The sequence below is a fragment of the Vidua macroura genome, chromosome 21, assembly GCF_024509145.1.
Source record: "Vidua macroura isolate BioBank_ID:100142 chromosome 21, ASM2450914v1, whole genome shotgun sequence".
Taxonomy (NCBI): domain Eukaryota; kingdom Metazoa; phylum Chordata; class Aves; order Passeriformes; family Viduidae; genus Vidua; species Vidua macroura.
In genome coordinates this window covers 2,185,431-2,213,111 of record NC_071591.1, presented here as the reverse complement: position 1 = coordinate 2,213,111, position 27,681 = coordinate 2,185,431, and the positions used below count along the sequence as shown (strand labels likewise).

Sequence of the window (27,681 nt, the reverse complement as noted above, 5' to 3'; positions counted from 1 at the left end):
TCTGTGAAAATGACTCTGATTTAGACCAGACATGCGGAGTTTATAATTGCAAAGAAACTGTGTATTTCCGATAAAGTCCATTTGAATGCAATTTTGCAATGAGATGCTAATGTGACACACATATAGAGGGCAGGGAAGGAAAAAACACCTATCAGCAGAGCAGGTTTTATTGTTTATACAGCGGCTCGGGTTTGAAACAAACCAAAACCACTCAAGGTTGTATTGTTTATACAGTGCTTCGGGCTTTATTGTTTACACATTATACAGCGATTTGAGCTTTATTTACCACGAATCCCTGAGGGGACGCAGCGGGAAATGGCGAGGCGGGGGCGGAGCCTCAGCGGCGGGAAAGGGATGGAGGGCGGGGCCTCGCACAAGCCCCGCCCCTCAGCCGCACCCGCCGCGGTCGCCGAGCGGACAAAATGGCGGCGGGGCGGCCCCTCAGGGAGCGCCCTTAAAGGAGCCGCAGCACCCGGGGCTCGGTGGGGCGGGCGGCGATCGCTCGCCGAGGGGAAGGAAGCGGCGGAGAGGTGCGTTGAGAGCCGGTGCCATCCATCGGGAGCGCTGCGAGGCCGCCCTGCCCGCCCGTGCCGCGGCGGCGAGCGGTGAGACGGCGTTACCATGTCAACGCAGGTAATCAAAGCGGAGGCCTGAGGGGGCGGCCCGCGGCCGCGGCGGGATCGCCCTGCGGCGGTAACCGGGAGGGGATGGGGGGCTGCGAGCACACGGGGCCCGGTCAGCCGCGGGGTGTCACTGCGAAAGCACAGCCTGTCCTCAGGAAGCAGCGGTAAAACCACGAACTGCGCCCCTCGGGACATGAAGGAACGCCCCGCTGTGGGTTTTCGGTAGCGCGCCAGCATCTTTCTCCCTCTCCTGCGCCTTCCAGTCTCACTGTCCTGATCTTGTGTGAATTGTGTTTCCAAGTAAAGGATAGAAAACAGTCCCCTTATTCTTGCCTCTCCTTCCCTTGTCCTTATTTCCTTTCCAATTCTGGAGGAAAAAAAAAAAAATCCATCACAATGAAGAACGTATTCTCAAGTCACAGTGTCATCACTCACGAAGCTCCAAGTTCCCCTAACAGAAGACTTTTTTATCTTAAAGGATGTCTTAAAATGTGCTCGTTGTTCAGTGGGTGGAGGTGTTAGTAAAGCTCTGTCCCTTGGAGATGGTTGCTACAAGGGCTTTGTCACACAGAGTACATGACTTTTCCTACACTTCTCCCTGGGGAAATACGTTCATCACTGAGGGAGGTTTCTGTTAACATTCTCTGGAATTTCCCAGGCAGTCACAGCATAATTTGTTTGCAGAAAGGAAAACTCTGGGAATGCCAGTGCCAGACTGATCCTATTTTTTTTTTTTTTTCCCTCAGTTGCCTTTTTCTGCTTGCATTTGTTCTTACTGCAGAGTGATTTCAAGCTTTGGGAACAGTTGGGATCCAATCCTCTGTTTGTGTCCATGCCAGCTCTGTTAGCCTGAGCTGAGAATATCTCCAGACCTGGCAGGCTTTGTGTAAACCACAGCCTGCAGGACAGGAGGAAGATGAGCTGCAAACACAGAGCTGCTCAATCAGTCCCTGAAGGGTGGGAATATAAAGGTAAAATTCTTCTCAATGCCAGGAAAATTGGAAGCTGGCACCCATTGGAGATGTGGGTTTCTTTGGCAGCTTCTGTAGCACCTTTGTTATCATGCAAACCTTTGAGATTTAGCTTTCTACACAGACTGATGCTTGTTTCAGTTCTTCCAGGTATTGCCATGTGATAGCCAGCATTTCTGGCAATGAAGAAAGGCTCTGTAATGAAAGTTTCCAGTAGAAAACCGCAGGCATCAGGGTCCCAGATACCTCAGCCAATGTCACCTGTCAGTTCAGGTGCCACACCTGCACGTGTTGGCCAGCAGACACCTCCAGCTGCTCCCAAAAGCATGGAGCAGAGACCCCAGCAATGGGATATTCCAGCAGATAATGTTGGAGCTGCTTTTAAATTTCTGAAAGGTATTGTATAGTCAATAATGTTGGTATCCAAGCACATACCACAGGCATTAAAAGCCAGCGTTCTGTGAATTGTGTGATTAAAGATGTATGATCTGTTGGAAAGAAGCCTGAAAAAATTGCTTTAATTTTTTTTTTTTTTTTTTTTTTAACACAAATGTGGAAGTGGGAGTAATGAAAGCTGGGGTAAATAATGAGACTTTTACTCCTTCCTGTAAAAGTTCTGGGGGGATAATTTTCAATGTTATTCCAGTATTCAGTGTAAAGAAAACAACAAATATAAAAATCATCAATCCTTTCTGTTTAATTTCAGGTGAAAATGGTGTTAGCCCAGGGGTTAAGTACATAACTGAACCCCTTATAAAGGGTTTGTCAAAACAGCAAAATCTGGCATGTATAAGCTCACTGAATCTTTCTTCCCCAAAGGATGGGAATAAGAAATTTAAGGTAAGTTATTGGAAGAAAACTGGAAATTAAACTAAAATTAGAATAATTGCCATTTATTGTTTAATACAGGCTTATTTTGAAGTGGATGTAAACAGCACAGTCTATTTCTCTTAGCCTAGTTCTGCAACCAGCTTCTGTTAAAAAAAAAGGCAATGGAGACTTGAGCAAAAGAAAAATAATTGGTTCATTAGAATGATGTTTAAAACAGATTATTTCATGTATTTTTTTTTGTTTGTACTGTGTTGGTTTTGATTTGTTTGGGGTTTTTTTGTTTTTTTTTTTTTTGTTTGTTTGTTTTTTTAATAACATGTTCCTTTTTATGTAGATGAAGACTAACCCACTGTAAATTTAAAATCCAGCTTTCCAACACTAACAGAAGACTGTACCTAAAGTGGGGTTATAGAATACCACAATGAACTGTGATTAATAAAATATTAGAATACTTGGTATTTTTAATTACTAGAAAGCTGCTTTTCTCTTTAAAAAAACCCAAACCCTATGCTAAGGGATTTTCTGTTCTTTAGTACATAGAAAATTTGGAGAAGTGCTCTAAAGTAGAGGTGCTAAACCTTAGTAACAACCAAATAGAGAAGATTGAGAAGTTGGACAAACTGCTGAAGCTGCGTGAGCTCAACTTGTCCAACAACAGAATCAGGTAAGAGGAGACACCCCAGGATTTGGAGAGCCCAGGTCAATAAAGCTGATTTTCCTTTCCTGTTTAAGTTCTCTCCCAGGAGTGAACACTTGAGGTGAGTTTCCCAATCAATGTCAAGACTAGAGGCTTTGAGGTCTTTTTAAGAAGCCCAAGCTCTGAGGTATTGGAAGTATAAATAGTTCTGGGAAGTGCTGTCAGTGCACATGGCTGTGGTTTAATTTGTTTTCCTTGGAAACCAAGCCAGAAGTGCAAGTTTCCAGATACCACAACAGAGAGTGGTATGAAGAGCAATAACCCAGTTAAGTGCATTGAAAATTAATTAAACTTTTACTGTTTATTATTACAGGTAATATAATAAGTTTTTCTTTTAGGAGAGGAAGCTGAATGGGCTTGATCAGGCAGGCCATAAATTCCCTAAATTGCTTTTGAACTCTTTTGAGAGCCTTGGTGTCTTGTTTAAAGTGTTAAAGGGTAATGGTTCATGCAGTAGCAAAACTCTTAATTGCTTTTAATTTTTCTGTCAGTGAATTATGATCTTTACTATTATGAAACTGCCTTTGCAGCAGAGAGGCTGCCATTTCAGCAGAGACATTTACAATGGGAAGTGAGTAAAACCCCAGAATTCGTTTCTACACGTTGCATTCACACAATTTCCTCTCTCAACAGGAATTGAAAAGGGCAAAGTAGCTTTTAGCTGCTGCTCTGTTTTCACACTTTGGTTATGTACAGCTCATATATACCCAAAAAACAGCACAGTCACAGGAGCACATCCTGCTGTACTTTGTTATAATACTCATGGTTTACTTCGTGTACACACATAAAAACATGCTGAGGTAAACTACAGCCTAGCATGGTTTCCTCAATAGTTTTCATGAAAACATTAAATATAGCTCTTCATGCTGTCAGGTTACAGCTGATCCTTCCTTTTTATGGGGGGGGGGAAAAAACCCACAAAACAACTTTATTTTGATTCATCTTTGGGCCATTACAGTCTCAGGAGAGAAAGAGCAAATTTTGCCTATTAAAATGGAGTTAGCACACATTAAAATAGTGTTAATATTGAAATGAACGCATGCAAAAGTTATGAGTTTGCAACAATGACAGAAAATTGTGCTGTGATTTTTGGTCTTAATTTAGTACTTATAAGTAAGCTGGTGTCATTTCATTTCAATTGTCCATGGCACTAAACAATGGTTTTGCTGATCTCTTGGTTGATTAATTGTGACAGATTTTATTTTAGTTTATCCATAATGCCTCAGTTTCACTTTAAACTTGCTGTGGTTCATGACAAATTGAATTTTTCTTCTCATTTTCAGCAAAATTGAAGGCATAGAACATTTGCACAACCTCCAGAGGCTGAACCTGGCAGGGAATGAGATTGAGCACATTCCTGTGTGGGTAGGGAAGAAGCTGAGATCCCTGCGCAGCCTGAACTTGAAACAGAATAAAGTGTCCTCAGTAAGTGATTATAGTTAGAAACAGGCATTGTTCAGTCTTTTCATGAAGTCAGCTGGGGTATTTACACTGATTGACTTACTCTGAGTAATTGCTGAGTGTCTTTCCACAGAGTCTGCTGTGAAATGCAGCAGTTGGGAGCCTAATAAAGTTATTTATTATAGAAACTCCTGTTGTGCAGATAGGGAAGATACAAACCTATATTATGTTGTTTGGGAAAGCATAACTTTTTGGGGGGTTGTACATCCACAGCCCTTGATACCTTGGCACTTCCAAGATAAAGCTTGATTGCATTTACACTCTTTGCAGTGGCATTTTTTATAGAGGGAATTATTTGATTTTAAGAAGTTACTTTAGTCATAATACTGTGTATTTTGGTAGATTTTTAGAGATTAGCATAAAGGTTAAAATAAATCTTTTAATACAGACCTGTCATAGAACATTCTACATAATGAGAAATCCACTCCTGGGGGTTTAATTCTTCTCAGAAGGATGTCTAATCCTTGTTTGGTTTCTCTTTGTAGCTCCATGATATAGCTAAACTAAAGCCTCTGCAAGATCTGACCTCTCTGTTCCTGGCTGGAAACCCAGTTGCAAGTCTGCCTCACTACTGCTTGTACACCATATTCCACCTGAGGGCACTGGAAAACCTGGATGGACAGCCAGTGACAAACCATGACAGGCAGGAAGCTCTGGAGAGGTTTAATTTGGGTAATAAATCTAAAGTGAATGATGCAAAAATTAAGTTTAGAAGGAAAAGATTTTTCTACTGGAATGTTTCTCTGATTTTATTTTTCAGAAGAGATAGAAAAATTAGAAAGAGAGTTGGAAAACACAAAAAAGGAGATGGAGAGCATGAAATCTAACCAGTCCAAAGTGCTTGAGCAACTTCAGCATCAAGATGAGCTCAACAAGTCACTAAAGGAAAAGGCTGTGCAGCAGAGACAAAGCTTTGAGGAGCTACAGAGGGACCTGGGCACCAAAAATGAGCTGGTAAGATAATCCCTGCCACTGAGGAAATCTTCAGACACAGAGCTGTCAATATGAGAGTTCAAGTGACTGAAGATTTAATTTTAAAATTGAGAGACCTCCTCAAGTCTTTAGAGAGTGATTATTGACCTTCAGTATTCTTTCTGTGGAAAAAGTGAAGTATATGGAAGCAGCACTCAGTATCACTCCTGTGATTTATAGTAACTTCTTTGTTTTGAGTAATTATTTATGTATTTCTGTTTAAAATTTTGCCTGTTGATGAAAGGTTAAGCTGCTGAATTGCTGATGTTGTGAATATGCTGCACTGGTAAGGCTCTAAAGTGCTGCTGCAATAAGGAAGAAAATTGCTGCTTTTACTAACACCAGGTACACAAGTTGTATGTCACTAATAGCCCTTGATTATTGTTTTGGGTAGTGCTCACCAGTTTAATTGTATTTTATTCACATCATCCTAAAGGCTTATGTTTGAGTCTCTTTCATTGGTAGCCATAAAATGCAGGCAAAGTCCTACTGACTTACTGACTTGTGAGTGCTGGGTTGTGAATGACCTGATGGGAACTTAATATTTGGATTTTATCCTGTTAGACTTGTCCTTTAAAATTTTATCCTTCAGACTCTCATACCTGGTACCTCTACAGCTGTTTCTCTGAACACACACACACTACCCAGCAGTCTGCTTCTAAAATGAAGCTTGCAATATAAAGAGATTTAGCAGCAAATACTTTGCAGCTCGAAGCCTCTCTTCTCCTTTGGATGACAAACTTGGCTCGCTTCTGTCTCCCTTTAGCTGGTGTCTGGGTTTGTCACAGTCCCCTTCCTGCAGAGCCTTTGTTCCTCACTCAAGGTAGCCCCACTGTGCCCCTGGGTTGCATGGTTGGTTTTATTTCTAGGATGTATTTGCACGTTCCCTGAAGTAGCAACATTATTATGAAGTGTCCCAGTGAGGTTTTATATTCACTATGGTTTGCAGTACAATCTTCTTGCTATTTTTTCCCCTTTTCTCTGAAGCAGAGTTAATTTTTGCATGACATTTATCAGGTTTTGAAATCTTCCTTTAAGCCTTTCCTGTTTCTATTTCTTTTCCTCCATTAGTCCTGCTTTCCACTCTCTATTGGAATTGTGCTGCATGTTCTCCTTCAGGTATTAAGTGTGAAAAGTTGATTTTAAAAGAAATCACATGATGGACCTTTACTGAAAAATAACCTCAAAACCAATCTAGCACATGGTTAAGCTAAAATAAAATACATAAACTTTGTACTCTTGAGAATTGAGATATTTTGATTTTTTAACAGACCATGAGTGTTAATAGTCCTCATGCTCACTGGTAGCAGTAAATATATTTGTTATTTTGGCCTAGATTTTGCTAAAGGATCATACCCAAATGATTGCTTTATCCTAAATTACGTTTAAAAATAAACTTGTCACTTTATGTACATAAACTTAAAAGGCCTTTCATGTGATCATTTGTATTCTATTAATTGTGGGGCTTTTGTCTCCTCTTAGCCACCATTGTAAAGTTGCCCTTTGTGATATCCTTGATCCAAAAGTGTGCTGTGAGCTTTGTTCCCACATGAAGGGCTGTGCCTGCTCTCTGTGGAGCTGCACTGTGTGTGCCAGAGATGAGTGAATTCCTGTGAATGACTCTCACTGGGTTTGTGGTTCCTCAGCTGAAGCAGAAGACAGTGGAGCTGACCCGGGCTTGCCAGAAGCAGTATGAGCTGGAGCAAGAGCTGGCCTTCTACAAGATCGATGCAAAATTTGAGCCCTTGAATTATTTTCCCTCAGAGGTAATGATTTAAAAATCATGGATCTTTTTATTGCTGTTTCCCTTGATTCTTCAACTTGGAAAATAAAAACCATATTAGTTCTCTTATAATCTAGCAGATACTGCTTTATTAAAGGCCCAACCTCTGTCATATTTACCAACAAAAATGCCAGAATGAAATCCATAAGAAAAGATCAGTAATCATTGACTAAAATTATGTCTGAGTAAACTTAAGTGCAACAATGTAATGGACTAAATATGATCTAAGTAAATTTAATACACTAAGAAAAAGTTCCTCCAGACATCTGTAACAAACTGGGCAGACCTCAGTTGGGTTTGTTTGGTTTTAATTCCATTATAAAATAACAATGTTCAAAGCCAAAAATGTCAAGTATAATCTTTCTTCTTGTTTTTCTAATTTCAAATTGGTTTCTCTTTCTATGCCTGATAAGAGAACTAAATGTATGTTAGGAGTTGACTGCAGCCATAGTTCTGAGATAAAGACTCTTCTTACATTTCAGGAGGTTGAACTTGATAATGTACCTGGTGAAAGTCCCTACATTGGCAAGGCCAGGTACAAAAGAAATATGTTTATAAGGGAAGGCTACATCTCTGACAAAGCTCAGCAGCTGCAGGTTGGGAAAATGCAACAGGAGGAAGATGACTCCTGTAGGAAACCCCAGCTGGAATCACATCTCCAAAGTCTGGATAAAATACTGCAGGATAAGGAAGAAAAGATTAATTCAGGTAAAACCTTATTTTTTATTAAATGAAGATAAAACCATGTGTGTCAGTGTGGTTCCAGAATCAGAATAGAAACATCAGAATAGACACAGAATAGAAACATCACAATAGAAACAGTGTGTCAAAGGCTGGAAGTGCTGTGATTGCTGAACACTGGACTTGATGCACTCTGGTGTCAAAACTGCTACAGTTTCTTACTGCTGTTATTTTAAGATAACTCAGGATGAGAGCATTACATGTTATTGAAAACACAGTTCTAGGGAGGTTTCATATTTGGTGCGTGAATTTAATTGTGTCATACTTGTTAAACAAACTTTGGACATATTCTGAGAAAGCAGAATGTATTAGCTGTGATTATCACTGTGTTAATGCTGTGCTGATTAATGTGCTCATACACTGCTGTGTATCAGTGTTACACACAATATTACAATGTACTTTGTGGGATTGTGGGTTTTGTGTTGGGTTTCTTTTGTCTGCAGCACAAAGAAGATTAGAAGAACTGCAAAGTGAAATTGGAGATGCAGAGCAACAAGTGCTGAAAGTAACAGGGGAACTGCAACAATTGGAGGATGCTCTGGCTCAGAAAAAAGTAAGTTGTTTCACAAAGAGCAAGGGAAGGTGTTTGAAGATGTGTTGATGTAAGAAAATACAACTTTTTCTCCCCATTCTTATAAAGAGGCCACTGTACAGACATAAATCCATGTGTCAAGCATCAGAAAATTCTTCTAGGTTTTAGAGAGCTTGTTCATAAATCAGCTGTTAGAGCTGTAGTGCAGTTAATGGCATCTGTTCCATGTTGCTGCTGATTTATTGCTGACTTCCCAGAACCCTTTGGAAGAACCTGCTGTGCAGGTTGAGTTGTGCAGCTGATAACCAATGTGGCTACAGAACTGGCAGCAAGAATTAATTTTATCAGCATCAAACTAAAACAGCATCTTCCCCTTCTTCAACTGTCATCAATTATTGCTATTTTTAATTTTTAAACTTGCCTGAAAAACAGTGACCAGGATTGTCTTTATTTAAATGTTAAATATATTCTTGATCATCTGTGTATTTCCAACCACTCAACATCCTAATGCTGTCTCCAGATCTCCCAGGCCAGCAAGGAAGCAATTGAACAGAAATTGAGTGAAAAGTTACAAATCCTGCAGGAGCTGCGCAAGGAAACCTTAGAACTGGAAAAACAAATAGAGAAACAGAAAAGAGAAATAGAGAAAAATCAGAAAGAGCTGGAAGATTTGCAGAGTTCTCTTGGTTCTGTGAATCCTGAGGATCCAAGGCATGTAAGTAAAACCAGAATCTGAAGTCTTTCTATACTGTGCAATGGACTAAAGGCTGCTTTAGCTGGTGCCCATTCACTTGTGCCTGTTTCTTGAGTTATATTCTTTTGCTGTTTATCAAAGTCATTAACTTATGATTTGAAAGTTAAAAAATCTTTACAGTGAAAAAATCCCACCAAACCAACCAGCTTTGGTAAAACACTTGAACAACTCCTTTTCCCAGCAGGTGCTGTAGAGGACATTAAAAACTAAATCATCATGCTTTGCACAAACACACTGGGCAGAGCCTTGCAAACAATTTCTGTGTAAAAAATCCTGTTGCATCTTTTTGTGGAGTTTTTAAAGATCTGTGTCTGGCAGTGCTTATCCAGCCTGTTTGGTGGGGACTGGTGGCCTTTCTCTGCTGTCACCTCCAGTCCTGAGAGAATCAGCAAGGCCCCAGAGGTCACATCTCCTGGGGCTGGGGAGCCAGGGACAGCCCAAACTTCCAGCTAACTTTATGATCATCAGGGATGCAGGACTTTTTCTGAGTTAGAACTGTGTTCAGGTACAGCAAACACTTATAGAAATTAAACTAAAATGAAACTGAATTATCTTTCATAGTGTTTTTTAAAAGCTTATATCTCTAAATGAAAGTTTTTCAGACCAGCTGGATGCTTTTAAGTGAGAAATGAAAGTATTTCTATGCTTGGCTCCGTATTCAGCAGAGGCACGCAAACACTTGTTTAAAGAGCTCCTTTTGTGTTTTAAACTTAATTTCCGTGGCTGTTGGGTGGCAGAAAGGCCGAGCGCGTTCCGGGAAGGCTCCCAGGGGAATGCCGGACCCGGGGCAGGAGCGGGCCCGGCCCTTCCCGCGGCCGCCCCTCGCTTCGAATCACAACACAGGAAGCGCCGTGCGGGCCAACGGCCGGGAACGGGGCCGGGAGCGGAGCTGGGACCGGGAGCGGCGCTGGGAACGGCACCGGGAGCGGAGCCGGGGCGGCAGCTCCCGCCCCCGACCCCGTGCGGACTCCGCTCAGTTCCTGCCCGTGCTGAAGCTCCCGGTGCTTTATTCAAATGAATTCCCGCTCAGGGGTGGGGCGTTCTGCAAGTGCTGTCTCGAGGAGAAAAGACAAAGGCAAAGCTGTAAGTGGTCGGGGACTTGTGGCTTTTTGTTTCTTTTTAAAACTGCATTTTTGGAGCCATTCAGCAGCTGCAGCAAGATGGCTGAGTGGCAGCGGCTCGAGTTTTACTTGTTGAAATTTCGCTTTTGAAGGCTGCAGGGCAGTTTGTGTTAGCAAGGTGACAAGTTGAGCTGTGCTGATATGGATGTTTAAGTTAATTTCCAGTTTAATTCATTAAAAATACAAGAAGCTTTGGTTTTACCCATTTACTTTTGTTATGGAAGTAACTTCGTAAGTGTTCTTTTTTCTGAGAACTCATATTTAAATTTTCCTACTGTTAGCTTGATTTACTTTGAGTAGGAAGAAAAACATGCAGTTAATCATGACAGTATATTATGTATTTTCCCAAGTTTCTGGCATTTGGGTTGTTTCTGAGCAATTTCACACTGGTAAGAAATAACACTTTATTCTGTTGATAACCATGTTTTTGTAAACAGCTGAAACAATAAGTTAATTCATACTAAATGCATCAAGTCCTTGCCAGAGTCTGTTTGAGCTGTGTGATGTATATCTCGGAAATATTTTAATAAAATAAGATTTACTTAGGAATATTTGCTTAGTAACTGTAAAGTTGGCCCGACTTGCTGTTTATTGAGAGTATTTTCATTCAAGTGCTGACCTGACATGTTCTAAAGCATCATCTGCTGTGAGGGCAATGCAGGATGACAGGATTAAAGGTTCTGGGAGAAATCATGTTTGTTCTTGACTGAGAGAGGAAGTGGTAGAACACAATGTAAAGGCAGGAAGAAAGATAGTAGCCATGAGTACTAATTTATAAATGCAGGCTTTATTCAGCCTGCAGACAATGCTGGTAGTCACAGATTGCTGCTTATCTGGGGTCCTTTGTGGGGAAGGACTGAGGGAAAATGCCAACAAATAACAAACCCCAAAGCACCACAGTGTGTGCTGAGCTTGTGGCTTTACTTGCTGATAGTGGGACACTGCAGAACTGAGACAAAATCCCAATTTGATGTTTTAAATCTGTGTTGATGCCCTGTTTTACTTTTCTGTTACTTGACAGGCTCACATGAAAGCTCAAAAAGCAAGTAAAGAACAGCACCTGGATATAATGAACAAACACTGCCAGCAGCTGGAGACTCGCCTGGATGAGATGCTCTCCAGGATTGCCAAGGAAACTGAGGAAATCAAAGATTTGGAGCAGCAGCTCACTGATGGTAAACTTTAATTTTTGTCTCAAGGTATTTGTTGTACTTAGGGCAACATGACAATTGAATTGAGGATTGATTTATCTTTGATTTTGTGAAATACAGAACGGGTACAAAAGTGTTAAAAACTATTAAATGATGTAAAAGGGAATTGTGTGTGTTCACCTCACTTCTACCTGCTTGGGAAAGGGGGGCAGGAATGTACAAAGAGCTGCTATTTCTTATAACTCTTCCAGTGGTCAGGTTAACACAGTAATATTGGGAATCCTAACCTTAAAAACAATAATTTCTCATTGAGTTCTAGGTACTTGTTTTTACTTACTCCAATGGCAAACATTTGAAATTATGAAGGAAGGCAGTTTGGTTTGTTTGGTAAATAAACGTGGCTTCTTAACTACCTCGAATTCATTTTGCATTCCTGCAGGTCAAATAGCAACAAATGAAGCACTGAAAAGGGATTTGGAAAGTATTATCACTGGCTTACAGGAATACCTGCAAAGCATGAAGCATCAGGCAAAACAGGCCAATGAGGAGTGTAAGAAGTTGCAGAAGGAAAAAGAATCTCTGCTGGGAAGATTGGCAGGTCTGGAGGAGGATAAAAACAACCTGGAAGTGGTTGCCATGGATGCAGAAAATATGAGAAAAGTAAGGCTTAATACCTCTTTTCCCAAGTTTACATATCTAAGAATAAACTTGAAAAAATAAGCTGGTGATCAGATTGGGACTAGGAGAGCACAGTTCCTTGGACAAAATAATTTCTAATTTGGTAACATGATGAGAGGTGCCCACACACCTCAAGAATAGAATCTGGCCTTTAAAACCAGTTGTAAGAGACATGCAGTAAATCTGTGCTTTGTGGGAGATGGCTCAGAAGTGCAGGTTTCACCTTGCAGACATCACTGCAAATGGATTTGCAGGTGACACCGTGGGGAATGGCATCAGTGAACCCTCTGACACTGGCCAGGGGTGTGTGTCAGCAGCTGGGATCTGTCCTGTCAGCCAGTGACACAGAGCTGTCTGGGCATCCTGATGAGTGTTCTGTGAACCTGAACTCCTGGGACGGTTCTGTTCCATTTCCAGCTCCACCTTTCTAACCTGGGTGTAGATTTTGGACAGTCAGTGGCACCACTGACCTGACCTTGCAGGTAGAAGTGCCACCCACCTTCAAGGCTTAATGGAGTTCTTGAGCTAAAGGGAAGGGAGGCAAATACTCTTAAATTTTGGCTCTCCCATGTACATCCTTCTAAAATGGGTATTAAATTCCAGGAAATTGCAATGCTGGAGAGTTCACTCCAGGAGCAGAGAGAGATAAATGAGTCCCTTCAAGGTGTGCAGGGGAAGGTCTGTGCCCACGAGGCTGAGCTGGAAGCTCAGTTAAGAGAGAGAGATGCTGAAGCCAAGCTGCAAAAAGAAGAATTTGAAAGACTGAAACAACTTAGCCAGGTAAAGACAGAGCTTTACTGCTGCCAGAGGTGTTAGCTACCCCAGGACACCTCATCTCCAAAGCTAAATCACAAACTGCTGGTGTAGGTGTGTCCCCACAGCATCAGTTTGCTGGGATTTAGAACTTTGCTTTGAAGCAAGGTGCAGATGGTTTGCTTGGGGCTGTTTTGTTGGATCTTTTTTAGGTGTTGTCATATTGTTACTGTTTTAAGAAATACATCTGTCGTGTGTTTGGGTGACAGGTTGGGGTTGGGAGTGGGGATATTAATCTGGAGGTTTTGTGGTTTTGTAGATGGAACTGTCAGCCCTGCAGGATGAACTTGAAAAGGAAAGACAACTGTTAGAGAATGCTCAGACCAAAGCACAGCTGGCAGAAGAAATGGAACAACAAAATTGCAAGCTTCATTTACAGTTCAAGCAATTGCAGGTGAAGTTCTTGGTGTATTAAAAATCCTAGCTTTTATCACTTGTAGATGTATTTGATTATATTTGTGTGAATTTTTTTGGTCTGTTTTTAGGGAGACAATAATTTCCTAAAACAACAGCTTAAAGATCTCCAGAATCAGCTAAACCATGCAGTTGGTAACTTAATTCATCCTGAGGATGTCATGGCTTGTATAAATGAACTCAGGAAAAAGCTACAGACAGGAGCAGGAGAGATGAAGTGAGTAAAATAAAAGTACAGTGTGAGATTTGAGCATGTGAAAGGGGCAGAACAAAAGGAAATGGCCCCAGATTGTGCCAGGGAAGGTCCAGGTTGGATATCTGGGAAATTTTCCTCACTGAAAGTCTTGCCGGGCATTGGAACAGGCTATGCAGGGCAGCAGTGGAGTCACCAGCACTGGAGGGATTTAAAAAATGTTTGGATGTGGCACTTGGGGACATGGGTTAGTGGTGGCCTTGGCAGTCCTGGGGGAGTGGTTGGATCTGATGAACTCAATGAATTACACAGCATGTCTCAAACTTGCACTATTTGTCATTCATGATTTCAGTATCTGGGATCACAACTGAAAATCACTGTTTCCTGTCTTGGAACCTGGATTGGTTCTCTTTCAGGTGTCCAAATTCAGCTGATATTTTAGGGAAAAACCTTGCAAGTCTGCAGAAGGAGTTCAATGACATCCTTGCTGATGCACAGAAGGAAAAAGAGAAAGCATGGGCTGGACAGAGACAGTTGCAGGAAGAAATGGTATCCCAGCAGGAAAAACTGGAAGAAATACAGGAGAAATACAGACAGGCATGTATCAAACAACAAAAGCAAGAGAGAGACAATTTCAGCTTAGTCTAAAAAATGTAACCTGCAGCCAAAGGATCACATTTCACTTGATGAAGCTTTGCTGTGCTCTCTCCTTTGTGTAACAGTGGAGTCTGATTTGATTTTTCATTAATAGTCTTCCTGATTTTTACCTGATTATTTGGTGAATTGGAATTTAGTCAATGATCTGTCTCAGAGGCAACAAAGACTTTAATGACCACTAAAAAAATACAGCTCTGAACCTTCTTGAAAGATCATTATACATATCTGTACTAAAATAACTGAGGCACTCTTAAAATATTACAGATACAGTGGCACAGTAGTTACCTTTTCTTGTTTTAATGCAAAGTATGCTGCATCAAACTGCATTTCCCAGAAATTTAATTAAATAATAACAACAGGGTGACTTTTGATTGGAAAAAATTTATGGTCACTTATTCTAATGTATTTTACTTGCAGGTTAAAGCTGAAAACAGGCAAAATAAGAACAAGGTGCATCAGCTAGAGAATGAAATTCAATGTTTACATGAAAAAATAAAGAGCATGGAAGAGATTCAGGGCCTGGCTGATCAGCAGCTCCAGGAGGCAGATGAAGAAAAAGAGGCTATTCTTGCTCAGCTGGAGGATTTAGAGAAAAGGGTAAGAATGGGTGAGGGCAGGTCTGTGCACTGTTTGATTGCTCAGGAAAGAGAAACAAAAACTTGTCAATTTTTGCTTTCTAAGATAAAACAACACATGTAGGAACACAAATGTTAAATATAACAACTTGCTTTTTCCTTAAATTTTACTGGTTGTCCTTGCTTTAGATTTTTTTCTTAAATAATACAAAATGGAGTGGGGAGGCGGGGGAAGATGAAAGAAAGTACATTGTAAAGGTCTATTTTCCTGCTTTCAGAAAAAAATAGAAGATGCCAGGGCACAAGTGCAAGTGCTGAGTCTGGATAAGGAGCTGAAGGAGCTGCAGAGAGCAGTGATCACCTCAGACAAGCTGGCAGCCACCGAGCTCTCCATCGCTGCAAACCAGCTCAAGGCTCTGCAGGGGACTGTGCTCAGGATTCACCAGGAGAGAGCTGAGGTGAATCAGCATGGGGAATTAATTAATTGCTTGTTAATGCCATTGCAGTGGGAGCAGGGCTGGTGTCCTTCAAATGAGCTTCAGAGCTTTCTTCTAAATTGTTCTGAGCTGCACAGCAGCTCTGCTTTGGGCACAGTTTGAGATGCAGTAGATGAGTGAGGAAATTTGGGTATGGACAGGTTCCTGCTGTGGGAGGGGAAGGGAGGGGGAAGATCATTAATCTCTTATTAACTGAAAGGCAAACAATAGATAATACATTGTTCTGTAAGACAGAAAAACAAAAGAAAGGACTGGAAACTCTTTTTAAAAGCGGGAAGCACTTTTGGCTACATAATAACATCTCCTCTGTACCAATACTGTAAAGTTAAAGGAGAAAGAGTATTTTATGTGTATCTAGAGTTCCAGAACAGTCAGGTGCTGGTGCTTCTCAATGGTTAGCTTTTCACAGTGGCACATCTCAGGCCTGAGAAACATTCCTGCAAACTACAGCTCAAATGAAAATCTCAATTTCAGGAGCTTGAGGAAGCCCAGGAGTTCTGTGCTGAGGCAGCTCATGCTTCCCAGGCTCTTGCCAAAGCAGAAGCAGAAATAGAATTGCTACAACAACTCCTGAAGGAGAAGGAAGAGCAAGTAGGTTGTTTGCTCTGTGTTATATGATAAAATACCAGTGAGTTTCTGGAAATGTCAGGTTTAGAGGTTCTTGCCCTGCCCTTTTCCCCTCAAGTTTTCCCAAATCAGTGTTCTTCCCTCCCCTGACACCTGCCCAAGAAGAAACTGAAAACCTCACTGCCTGGAGCAGCTGAGTTTTAAGGAAAACCATGACTCAAACATCTCTCATATGAGGGCATGGGAAGAACAGCTTTGTGGCATTGAGTAGGAGCTTTTTGTGATTTAAACTTCTATTTCAAATAGCTTCTGCAGGAAATGGAGAAAGCTGGTGAGAAAACTGTTGCATCAAACACTCAGAAGTTTGAAATGAATAAATTAAGTGAAGCTCTGGAACAGCAAAAAGCAGAGATTGACCGATTGAAATGGTTGTTGGATAATATTGGGACAGGTAATTTCTCTTTTCTCTCCACTTCTTGCAGACAGACAGGGATATAGAAGATTGTTATTCCCCATTTCTCAGTGCTGGAATCTGGAGAACAGTGTTGAGAATTTCCTTCTGTGCAGGTTTATACAGGATATGTCTCAATGTTCATTAGTTTGCACTTTTTACAGCTCTTTAGGAAACACTGATTGTGCTGAGCACTCCTTTTAAACTGCTCTAGGACGTTGGCAGAGCTCTGTGAAGGAAAATGAGCAGCACTTACCTGGATCTGAACTTGTATTTCCACAATCTTAATCACCAAACCCCCCGTGTATGTCTGTCATTACAGATAACATTTAGTTTGTTTCCCTCAGCAATTAAGTTTTTAAAATACACTTCCAGTTGAACTGGATAACATTGAGGGAAAAGTTGAATGCAGTATCTATTTCACTATTTGCCTTAGATGACTTTAAAAGTGTGCTTAATTTCCAGGTAACAAAGGTGAAATTGAAGCCTTACAGGATGAAATTGCAGCCCTCAGAAATGTGCTCTCGCAGCAGAATGATCACAGCCCCAGTACAGCAGAGCCCCTGAAAAGAGGGGGATACTGGTACTACCTGCCATCATCACAGGTCAGGAATAAAAATCCTGTTATGGGTTACTTTCCTTGTGGAAAGCCCTTTGATGGGGGAAAGCGCATTATAAATTTAGTAGGTTTGGGAGAAATTTAAGAACAAATATTGGCTGGCATGTAGGAGAAATACTGAAATAAAACACACACAAATGTTCCCTGGTAAAGCCCTTTACTGTGCTGATAGGAGTCCAGGTACATAACATTGGGAGAGAACTGTTCAGTGGGCACTGCTGAAAATCCATTTAGGTAAGGGTTAAAAGGAGATGTTACAGACAAACATTTCTTTCAAGAGAATATTTGTCTGACTTTAAAACCAGTACTGTTAAAATATACTCAGTGCTTTTAAAGCAGCATCATGCTTAGAACTGAGAGGCAGCACAGGATGTGTAGCCTGTTCTGAAAAATCATTAGAATGTCTACAATAACTCCTTTATTTGCCATGATATGTCATTTCTAGATTAACACATGCTGTATTTTTTCTTCAGGCTTCAACTCCTGCTTCCCACAGTACCAAAGACTCTGGAGTGTGTTTGGGGTGCTCTGGCACATCCCCAGCCAGGAGAGGGGATGCTCAGGACAGGCCCTGTGGGAGGGAGAACTTGCCCAGCCAAGGATGTTGGGTTTATTCACCAGTCAGAAATAGGTTGTACAAAGCAAATTCTGGCAAAGGTAAGTCAGTGTCAGTCTCAGAATATTTAGGAGCAGACTAAAGATGGGCTTGCTTAGAGGTTTTTTTTTTTTAATGGGCATGAGTGAATATAAATGTTTATTACTGTTGAATAACTTTGTTTAAGCAACATTCATTACATTTTTGTAAATTACATAGAATTTAGAATGTGCATTTGAAGACTATCTCTACTGAAAAAAACTATTAAAAGTAACATGTTTGGTTTTGTCTCTTTTAAAGACAGAAGAGCAAAAGAAGATGGTGAAGGAAATGCAGGATCTCCTGTGCCTGAAGCCTCTCCCTTTGTCCCACCCCCGGGCACAGTTATTTACACAGCCCTTCCAGATGGGGCCCCTGCACCTCAGGGCGTGGGGGTTTATGGCCCTCCTCCTGCAGCAGCCACTGGAGCTCCAGTTGCTCCTGGATCCATCATCCATGGCCCACCTCCTCTGGGATCCCAGGTGGTTTATGGCCCTCTGCCTCCAAACTTCACCGTGCCACTCATTCCCCTGGGAGTGCTGCACTGCAACGTGCCTGAACATCAGGATCTGGTAAGAACCAGAGCCGCAGCTGCAGCTGGGACCCTTGGGAACTGACTGACAAATGTGTTCTAGGAAAACTCCCTGCTAGGAAGGGTCTGGATCTGGTTACAGTCTTTGCCATCTGGAGCTGCTCCTGGGTGTCAGGAGGCCTCAGCTGGAAAATAGATCCTGATTGTGTTGTTCTGTTCCCTGTATGCAGGAGAGTGAAGTCTCAAGGCTGGAAGAGACTGTGTGCTATTTAAAGTCTCAGAAATACAAAGAGAAATGCTCAGAGGCAGCTGAGCATAAATACAAAAAGGAGGTGGAAAGATTGCATGGAAATGTTGAAGAACTTGAGCAGGAAAGAGAAGAGCTGGAATGTGAAGTGGCAGAGCTGCGCCGGGCGGCTCGGAAACGGAGCACACGCAGGTGGGAGCAGGGCACTGAAAGGAAGCATGTGCAAATTCCTAAGCATTTTCCCAGCAAATTCAGCTTTTTGAGTCATTTACAATTTTAGAACTTCAAGAGGCTCCCAAATCTTTGGCATCTTTGTATTTTAATTCCATGTTTTTCATCCTGACCTTTCAGGGACTTTATTGACGGCTACAGCGACAGCCTCCTTGCAGAGCTGCAGCTGGAGAAGTCCCTTCAGCAGCAGGAAGATGTTGCAGAGGAGATTGAGTGTGCAGAGAAGACTCTCCTGAAACGCCGGGCCGAGCTCAGAGAGGCTGACAGGCTCCTCACAGAGGCTCAGGTGGAACTCGAGAGCACCCGGGGCAAGGTGAGTGAAGGCAAAACCCTGAGGGCAGAAGGATTTGACTGTTGTTTTGTTTGTCTAGGCACTTTATTTTCACATGGGTAACCTGGAACCTCTTAAAATGCTTCTATATGAAAGTAAGTTGGGAAATAAACTGTGCTAGAAGAACTTGGTTTAGTCCTTGTTGGAGAGAAGGAAGGTTTTCTGCTCTGGACAAGAGAGGAGAAAAAGTTGTTCATGGTAGAAAGAGGGAGAAGGCTGAGGTGGAATATTCAAGCCAGGAGCTCACATTTAAACAGCAAATGTGGAATGTATTGTCTCAATCTTCATGTTTTGCCTTAGACTAAAGAGACTCTGCAGAAGTACAGTCGTGCCAAACACCATTTGTCCTGCACTGAAATGGAGGCAGAGGAGCTGGAGCAGAGGGCTCAGGAAACAGCCACCAAACTTGTGAAAGCAGCTCAGCAACTCAGGTACCCTGAGTGCTCCTGTGGGTTTGTGTCACATGGGGTGAGGACAAGGACTGGGATCTTTCCAGTATCAAGACACTGCTTTTTGGAGAGCTGTTAGAATGTTAATATGAAAATGCATAAATGCTCTTCTAGGTTATTACAGACAGACACGAGGGATTTGGAACAGTTTAAGAGGGAACAAGAAGGTATTTTGAAGGAAATCAACAAAATGGTGGCTGCAAGAGACTCTGAGTTGCAGTCATTAAACCAGAAGATAGAAATGCTCACTGAAAGGTGAGGACTTTCAATTTACCATGGACTGTTTTAAGTAAAACATGTCCTCCTCCAGTGAGTCACTGCCTAAGATATTCTCACTTCTTCTGACTCCTGTTTTAATCCTCACTCTCAGTCTTCAGAAGCTCCAAGGAGACATTCGACTTGCAGAAGGTAATGAGAGCCAGCATCTCCAAATCATCAGAGAAGCAGAAAACCTTGTTCAGGGCAAGAAAACTGAACTGGAAACATTGAAAGATCAGGTAAGGCTTGGCCTACTAACCCTGGCCTATCCATTTTGTTGGAATTGACCTTTGTCTCACAATTATGATCCCAGTCTCTCTGATGCACTTTTTCATGTGGGTTTTTTTCATGTTTAGCTACAAAAACAAAAGCTTGCACTGATTCTTCTGTTAAACGTCTCCACTGTAGATTTCTGCTCAGAAGCAAGAGCTCTTGTTCCTGGAGCAGCAGGTGACTCAAAGAACAGAAGAGCTCCGTGGCCTTCAGGACTGCATTTCCCAAAGGAAAGGTGACCTCAAAGAAGCTCTTCGAGATGGAGAGACTGAAGCACATGAAAAGCTTCGTCAAATAAGGGCAAGTTTCCCAGATGAGTTTTCAAATCATTATAGCAAAAGACTTGAAGTACTAAAACCATTCCAGGAGGTTTCCACCTCAGTTTTGCTATTTGTGCCCTCCCCAAACCCACTGAGAAACAGAACATGGAATTTTATGGGTTTGTGTGACTAAAAGCTTGGTCCAGATGCACAAGGAAGAACTTCCCAGTTCCAGTAGTTCTTACAGAATTGGTCCCTTGAGAGCTAAGTCACATTAAATATAAGCCTGTGAATGATTTCCTGTTGCTGAGGAGCAGCTGCTGAAGGAAATCAGTGTGATCAGTGTGTGTAAAACACAACACAGCTGCCCCAGTCTGTCCCCATCCCCATTTGCACAGAGAGGATTCTGTACTTCCCTGCTGAAATCAAAACCAAGTATCAGAGCTAATTATATTTTGTGGTTTATTTTCTTTTGTGAGGGCTTCTTGTCTGGTTTTGTTTTAATGCCTATTATTCACTTGAATGACAACATTGTGGTAAGATTTGGAGATCAAAATCTTTGCAGAATTACTGCTCTAAATCATCAATAAACAAGACCCTAACTTAAATATTCTGTATTTTTTGTTTCTTAAACCAGAATATTGATGACAGACTGTTAAATAATTTTATAAATAGTTAGGATTTCACTTTAAAGGAAATATTAATTTAAAATTGCAAGGAATGGTATTCCTTGTAACACTGGTACATTCTCACAGGAAATTAAAGTACTTCTTGGAGAGCTTAGTGTTGAGAGGAATGAACTGGATGTCCAGATAAATGACAGAAGAGCACAGCTTTTGGTCCTAAAGAAGGATATTAGAAAGGAGGAGGAAAATCTTCAAGGAATACTTGGGCAAATCAGCAAGCATAAGATGGGTATGTCCTGGGATTTATTGGATTTTGTGCAGATTGGGGAGGAACACACAGAGCTCTTTAGTTCTCCTCATCCTGATCCAATAACTGCTCTTTATTTCACCTCCCTAGAACTGAAACATGTGCTGGAAATGCTGGAGCTTGAGAAGAATGAACTGGAGGCTTTGAAACTACAACATGAGCAGAAGGTCAATGAGCTGGAAAAGACCCAGGTGGCTGTTCTAGAGGTAGGAAATGCTTCTCTGGCTGATGCAGAAACTGAGAGATCTCTGCTTCTCTTGAGCCTTGGGTAACAGAGTCCTGATACTTTTAAATCAATCAGTTTCTAATCTGATTTCAGCTTATCACAGAAAAGTCTTAAGTCTGCCTAGGCCGTTTAAAATAATGGGATTTTTTGGTGTATGTGAGAGAGAGGGAGCACAGAAGCTCTTCTGTGGCTGTAGAATGATGGATGCTGGTTTTTAGGAGCTTATCTGGATCCTATCATTTCCCAACAATGAGTGTGGAAGGGAGTTGAACTCAGCTGGGTGATCTGTAGCATTAAAAAGGTCCCCAAGGTACTTGGAGCCGTTCTATTGTCACCTTCCTCCATTAAATGCACTCAAATCACTCTGGCTGCAGCTAAGGATGTCAGTGTTCTGCTTCTGGATCATAGAAACGTGTGCTCACCATGCCTGTTTTTCCTAGGAGAAGTTAAAACTGGAGGATATTCAGAGATTATTTCAGTGTCAGCAAGGGGAGGTGGATTGGCAGGAGCAGCTCCTCAGGAAGGACCGTGAGGAGAACGAACACCTGGGCTCCCAAATGAGAGCTCTGCAAAGCAGCATCGAGGCTCTCACCAGAGAGAAGGAGAAGCTGCAAGAGGACTCCAGGAGTCTGGAAAAGAAGTTGTCACAAACCAAAAGGTGGGGGAATTTCTTTTTTTCCTACAGAGATCAGAAGGGATGGGAAAGTGTTTGAATGTTGTAATTAAAAATACAGCTCTAACTCTGAGGTGCCCAATGGTACAGAACAGGCATTTTCTTATGTTCTGTGGAGCTTTTGCTTTAAAGCCTCTCTACAGCAGATTTTAAAAATATTCAGCAATGGAGCTGATGAATCAGCAGTATTTGTTATATGCTGGCAATGCCATGGAAAAATGTTACAAAAAGTAAAGTGTTACATTTTGGAACAGGACATTTGTCTTGCTCTGACTGCTTGTGCCATCCCCTTGGGCTCAGAGGGTTTTACTGACATTTTTTAAATCCCCACCAAGGATTTCCAACTAACCAAGGATGTGATTCACATTTTACAGAGAATTAACTGCTGCTGAAGACAGCAGCAGAACTGCACTGTCCAACATGGAAAAAGTGGAATTGGATGTTAAGAACCTGCAGCAGGAGGTGGAGCTACTGAACAAGCAGAAAAAATCACTGAATGCAGAGATTGTTGCTGTCCAGGAGGATCTTCAAGGTAAAATCAATTTTTGGGTTTAAGCTGTGATACATTTTAAGAGAAATTCTATGAAAAGATACACTTTAACTGAACTGTATGATAGTAAACATTCAGCATGCTCACACATCCATAGGCAGAAAGAATTTAACATGTTGAAAAGATGGACATTCCATAAACTGTGTTTGTGTTATTCACTCTTTGCTCATGAAAAGAGAGAATTTCTGTGTATTGGTATTTCAAACTGCTGACTGAAAATTCTTGTCACCAAATACTTTTCTAGGGAAAAAGGAAGAACTGGAAACACTGAAAGCAGAACTGAATGACTTGAGGCAGCAGCTTCAGCTTGTGGAACAGGTTGGTTTTGGTGAAAAACGTCCTTATGGTCACTCTGGGAGTCTGTTGTTGCTCCTGACCTGTTCATGTGTGCACAACTCAACATCAGAGCCCTGCAGAGCTGAGCACAGGGATTGCTTTATTGCCTTCTTCTTGCTGAGTGTGGAGTGGGTTTATTGTTTCTTAGGAAGAAGATAATTTAAAGACAACCAATGAAGTAGCACCTTTTGGCTTTTTATCTGGTGGCTCCTTCTGTGTTAGTTCACTGTGTGGCTGGATTGAGTGGAAGGAGCCCTGAGTGTGCCAGTGCCCAGCTCTGTTCTCTCAAACCCAAACCCTTGGGGCTGGTTCCTCTCCCCAGCTCCTCCTGCCACGTGTTTTTGTTTCCCATTGCAGGATTTGGAAAACAACTCCAAGCAGCAGGAGGAGCTGCTCAGAGAGCAGGCAGCCCTGAAGGAAGAGATCAGAGAGTATTTAAGGAAACGTAAGGAATGCCAGGAGAGGCACAAGAAGAGGCAGAACCAGCTGCAGCAGCTGCAGAAAAAGATTGAAGAGAAGGAAACAGAACTCGCCCAACAGGAAGCGGTAATGAGCCCCCTGAGTTGCCTCACTTCCTCCTGACCTTAAAAATAATTCAGACCAAAAAGTTTGAGGTGTGAGTTTACAAATAATCACAAAAGCACAGACTGGTTTGGCCAAATTAGCTTGGGTTGGGTGAGGAGTTTCAGCAAAGTGTGACCCAAAAGAAAAACTGAGGGAGCTGTTCTGAAAATGAGAGAGGCAGGAAAAATTGATAAACATTTTTTTGTCAGTAGGGACTGTTAGACTGCACTTCTTTCCAATTGATGCTGGTTTTGCTTCTCTCATGTGTCTTAATGATGGTTTTTGTTCTCCCTGAGTTGGTGCTGGTTCAAGCTCAGTGTGGGGGGTTTCTGGCAGGTTCTTCATCGCCTCAAGCAAAACTCAGAGCGTGAAGGGAAAAAACTGGAAGAATGTGCAGCTAAAGTGAAGGATCAGAAAATCCTGTTGGAAAAGGAGCTAACAGATCAACACAAGAAACTGGAGCAGGCAATAACTAAAGTCAGGCTGGCAGAGGAGAACCTTGGGAAGCTGGAAAAGGAGGAGTCCCGGTGTGCAGCTCTTGAAGAAACCATCAGAAAAAGCAGTAAGAGTTATTGCACAAATGAGCTGCCACCATCTCTGGGGGCTGAGGATAATGGCACAATAAATATTTTTGTTCATCTTGTTTGGGTTTTTGGTGTTTGGAAAATATCTGCTGTGTATGAAGTGGGCCAAGATAAGCTTTTGCTAATCAGGATTTTTTTTTATTAATGTTCATTGCAGAACATCAGCTCTCAGAAAAAGAATTACAGTTACAACAAAAAGACAGAGAAATACAGTGTCTTCAGAAAGAACTGGAGGTCTCCAAATCTGAGCTAAAGCAACTTCAAGGTCAGATAGTGTCAGAGAGGAGAGAAGCAGAAAAACAAATCTTGAATCTGAAAGAAATACAGAAAATGCAAAGGATGGAGCTTGAAAGCAAACTGCAAGTGAGTCCTTGCTGAGGGGAGAAAGTTTGGGGGTTTGGGTTATTTTAAACAGCAGAATGATGGAACACCCATTTTTGTCATTGGAGGAACAAAGTAATGCAACAGCTTCCTGACCAGACTTGAGGCAACCACCCTCTGGCATTCCCAGTGCTGCACAACACCCGAGTTACTCCTGTTTCTGCCTCGAAGGAATCTCTTTGGGTTCTCTTAGCTCCTGTTCTGTAGTGGGTGCTGCCAGTAAAAGGCATCTCCCTGCACCTTCCTAGGAGCAGCAGCATGGCAGTGGCAGCCTGCAGAGTGCCAGGGCCGTGGCTGAGCTCGTCCCCCACAGCCACTGCCTGCCAGCTGAGTGCCTGGGGGGGACCTGGGCCAGCCCAGAGACTGCAGCCACCCCCAGAGCCAGGTACAGCTGGCTGCCAAACTCAGGGGGCTGAGGGTTCATGGCTTCAGACAAGCTCATTTTGTATTGGTTTTGAATCTGCCTCCTGCGGTAGCACGATGGAAAATACACCCAGAGTTGTAACTTACGCAAATCACTAAATGGTAGCAATGTTCAGAGCTACTCAGCAGGCATTTAACAACTTGCCAGTGCCAGCTTGGGCCAGCTTTTTCTTCTTTAGTTACACACTTTACATTAAAAAGTGATTGACCTTGTCTGACTCCTTCTAGTCCTTCAATAAACCCTTTATAAATTGTTTTGAAGCCCTTTAAAAACAGAGAAGAATGTTGTTGGCAATTGGAAAGCTTTTGGGAAGGCCCTGCAAGGTCAGTGTGGCAGGTTTAGGTTAAGGACTGATGTTTGTAACCCAACTGTTCTGTGCTGCAGGTTAAAACCCAAGATCTGGAAGAGAGACAAAGGGAAATGGAGAGTGCAGCAACCTTGCTTAACCTGGAGGTTGAAAATGAAATTAGAACAGGGTTTAAATCTTCACGCTCGTCTTCTTCAGACCCCTTGGAAGATTTGGAAGCATCATTTGAAGGAAAGAGGAGTCTGCAGTGTGAGTGTGATAACTCAGAGACTGCTCCCTTCACTGCTGCTGACAGACAGCTCCTCTCCTTGGAAGAGAAGTTCAATATTTCCAGGCTCTTCTTACTGGTAAATGCTTTGGACAAGTAGCTGCTCCTGGTGCTGTGTTGGTCCCTCTGGCTGAATGTGCTTTTTCTTCCCAAAGGATGAGCAGTGGCGGGGAGAGGCACGCCGGGAGAAGCTGCAGCAGCACGAGGACCGGCTCAAGGTGCCACATCTGTGCCCCTCACATCCCTTCAAAACAGGATCTAAACAACCTGGGGGCGTGGGGATCCTCCTCCAGCTCAGGCAAATCCACTCTGTAGTGACCAGAGAGGAGCTTTGGGTGGGAACAGTAAAAGCCTGGCTGTAGCAGGATGAGTAATTTTAATTGGCACTTAATTGGATGTTGGAGTATCCCAACAAGATTCATTCATTTATATCATCCTGTGGTATATCAGCAACCTGACAGAGGAGTCCAGCACCAGCCATGATCACCTTAAGGTCCAGGCTCAGTTAGAACACGGCCATCAAAACGGAGTTTAATTAAAAATAACTCCCAAAGCTGCTGCCCCCTGCCTGTGGTGTGAGAACCTTCCAGCCTTTAGGGCTGACTTTACACAGTGTTGCCAGTGCCTGGGGTGACCCTCCCCGTGTGTTGCAGGCGCAGCTGCGGAGCTGCCTGGCCAAGCAGGCCGAGGTGCTGCTGCAGGGGAAGCGGCAGACGGCCGGGAGCCTGCACAGCCTCCAGTGCCAGCTGCAGGTGCTGGATGACCTGGTCAACAGCACTGCTTCAGATTCCTTCTTCCTGCCCAGCAGCCCCAGCCTGGGATCTCTTCACAGTGCTCTGAATGAAACAAAAGCTCAGGTAATGTTCTGCTGTGGACCACAATTCTGATTTGGGGGGTTTTAATGGTTCTTCTCTCACTGGGAGGTGCTACAGACATGTGCTGCCTCTCTCTGAGGCTGGGCAGGGGTTTCTGACGGTGGTGATCTCACCCTACCCCTCTCTGGCCGTAGCTGATGTCTTTGGAAAGGCTGAGCTTTCCTCACAGTGGTTTGGGGTTTGTTTACAGGTCCCCAGCAGCCCAGGAAGTGTGTTGGGATCGCCAGTGCTGCGTTCCAGCTCCCAGGGAATCTCTCGGTGAAGGCCAGAGGTGAGATGTGGCTTCAGGCCAGTTCCAACCTCCCAGAGACACGAGTGGCTGGAAGGCTGAGGGGCCATGGGGCAGCTGTGGATTCACAGACCACACTGTCCCTTCCCAGTGGCAGCATTCCCAGGGCTGGTGTCCGTTCAGCTTTAGGTTTGTGTGCTGTGCAGAGGAGTCTGGGTGAGAGCTGCTGGGAGCTCTCCTGGGACATGGAGCTACTGCTGCATAAATTGTTGCCATCCCTGGACTTTCAAGGAACTTTCCTGGTTCTACTGTTCAGCCCTGTGGCTGAACCTCTGGGACAGCTGGTTCCACCCCAGCCTGGTACAAAAGTGTTCTTTTGTAACGGTTTAAGGTACAAAGGTTACTTGAAAAGTGGCTTCACTTCAAAAGCAAAGCCCAAAGCACATCCACAGCTTGGACAGAGGCCCTCAGGTGCCACCTCTGAAGAGTTCTCCTACCTCACTGGGTGAGCCTTGTCTGAAAAGGCCTTTGCCACCACTCACAAACAGCTGCTGCAAGGCCTGTACTGTGAAGGTTTTGTACAATTGACAACAGGTTTTTATATATGTTGATTTGTATTTTTAAAAAAATATTTTAAATGTGTATTTAAACATGTCCAAACCACCTTCCTATTTAAGTGTTCAGCTAGTGGCCAGTTTCCACTTTAAAGAAACCTTGTTACAAGGCCTGATCTGTTGCCAGATGCACAGAGATTTAAAATACAATTTTGAATAATTGCCTAAAATAAACTTCTATTATTGATGCTTTTATCTGGGGGTGGTTGTGGATTCTTTTCCTTGAAGCTGTTCTCCAGGACACGGATACTGGCACAGCCCTGGACAGTGACAATGCTCGAGTGCTGGGGCTCCTCCTTGCAGGAACGTGTCCAACACTGGCATTTCTGTCCTTGTGCCTCTTCCTGGCTGCTGGGTGAGCACCTCTTCCTCTCCTGAGGCTTGGCTGCATCCCTCGTCTG

The 27,681-nt window shown here is 42.8% G+C and overlaps 1 protein-coding gene across 7 annotated transcripts; it reads left to right on the top strand.

Moving 5' to 3' along the window:
- The first annotated feature begins 388 nt into the window (after positions 1–388).
- Positions 389–27,475, top strand: CNTRL (centriolin). 7 transcript variants are annotated; one of them, XM_053996490.1, is made up of 43 exons: positions 389–633; positions 1,736–1,990; positions 2,301–2,434; positions 2,959–3,089; positions 4,406–4,547; positions 5,069–5,255; positions 5,344–5,537; positions 7,202–7,321; positions 7,821–8,046; positions 8,523–8,632; positions 9,132–9,326; positions 11,508–11,661; positions 12,077–12,297; positions 12,919–13,095; positions 13,388–13,522; positions 13,614–13,759; positions 14,152–14,332; positions 14,810–14,989; positions 15,246–15,425; positions 15,939–16,055; positions 16,338–16,482; positions 16,948–17,087; positions 17,575–17,758; positions 17,997–18,307; positions 18,498–18,706; positions 18,866–19,058; positions 19,377–19,507; positions 19,640–19,780; positions 19,896–20,022; positions 20,192–20,356; positions 21,072–21,231; positions 21,340–21,455; positions 21,916–22,133; positions 22,523–22,680; positions 22,943–23,016; positions 23,392–23,580; positions 23,935–24,160; positions 24,340–24,545; positions 25,372–25,641; positions 25,718–25,780; positions 26,216–26,419; positions 26,628–26,708; positions 26,850–27,475. In XM_053996490.1, the coding sequence occupies exons 2-42, from the start codon at positions 1,777–1,779 to the stop codon at positions 26,697–26,699; spliced, it is 6,846 nt and encodes a 2,281-aa protein (XP_053852465.1). In that variant the 5' UTR covers positions 389–633; positions 1,736–1,776; the 3' UTR covers positions 26,700–26,708; positions 26,850–27,475. The 7 variants fall into 7 exon arrangements, with proteins under 7 accessions (XP_053852465.1, XP_053852463.1, XP_053852461.1 ...); XM_053996488.1 differs by having other exon boundaries at positions 26,818–27,475; XM_053996486.1 differs by adding an exon at positions 1,405–1,594 and having other exon boundaries at positions 26,628–27,475.
- Positions 27,476–27,681: the final 206 nt, after the last annotated feature.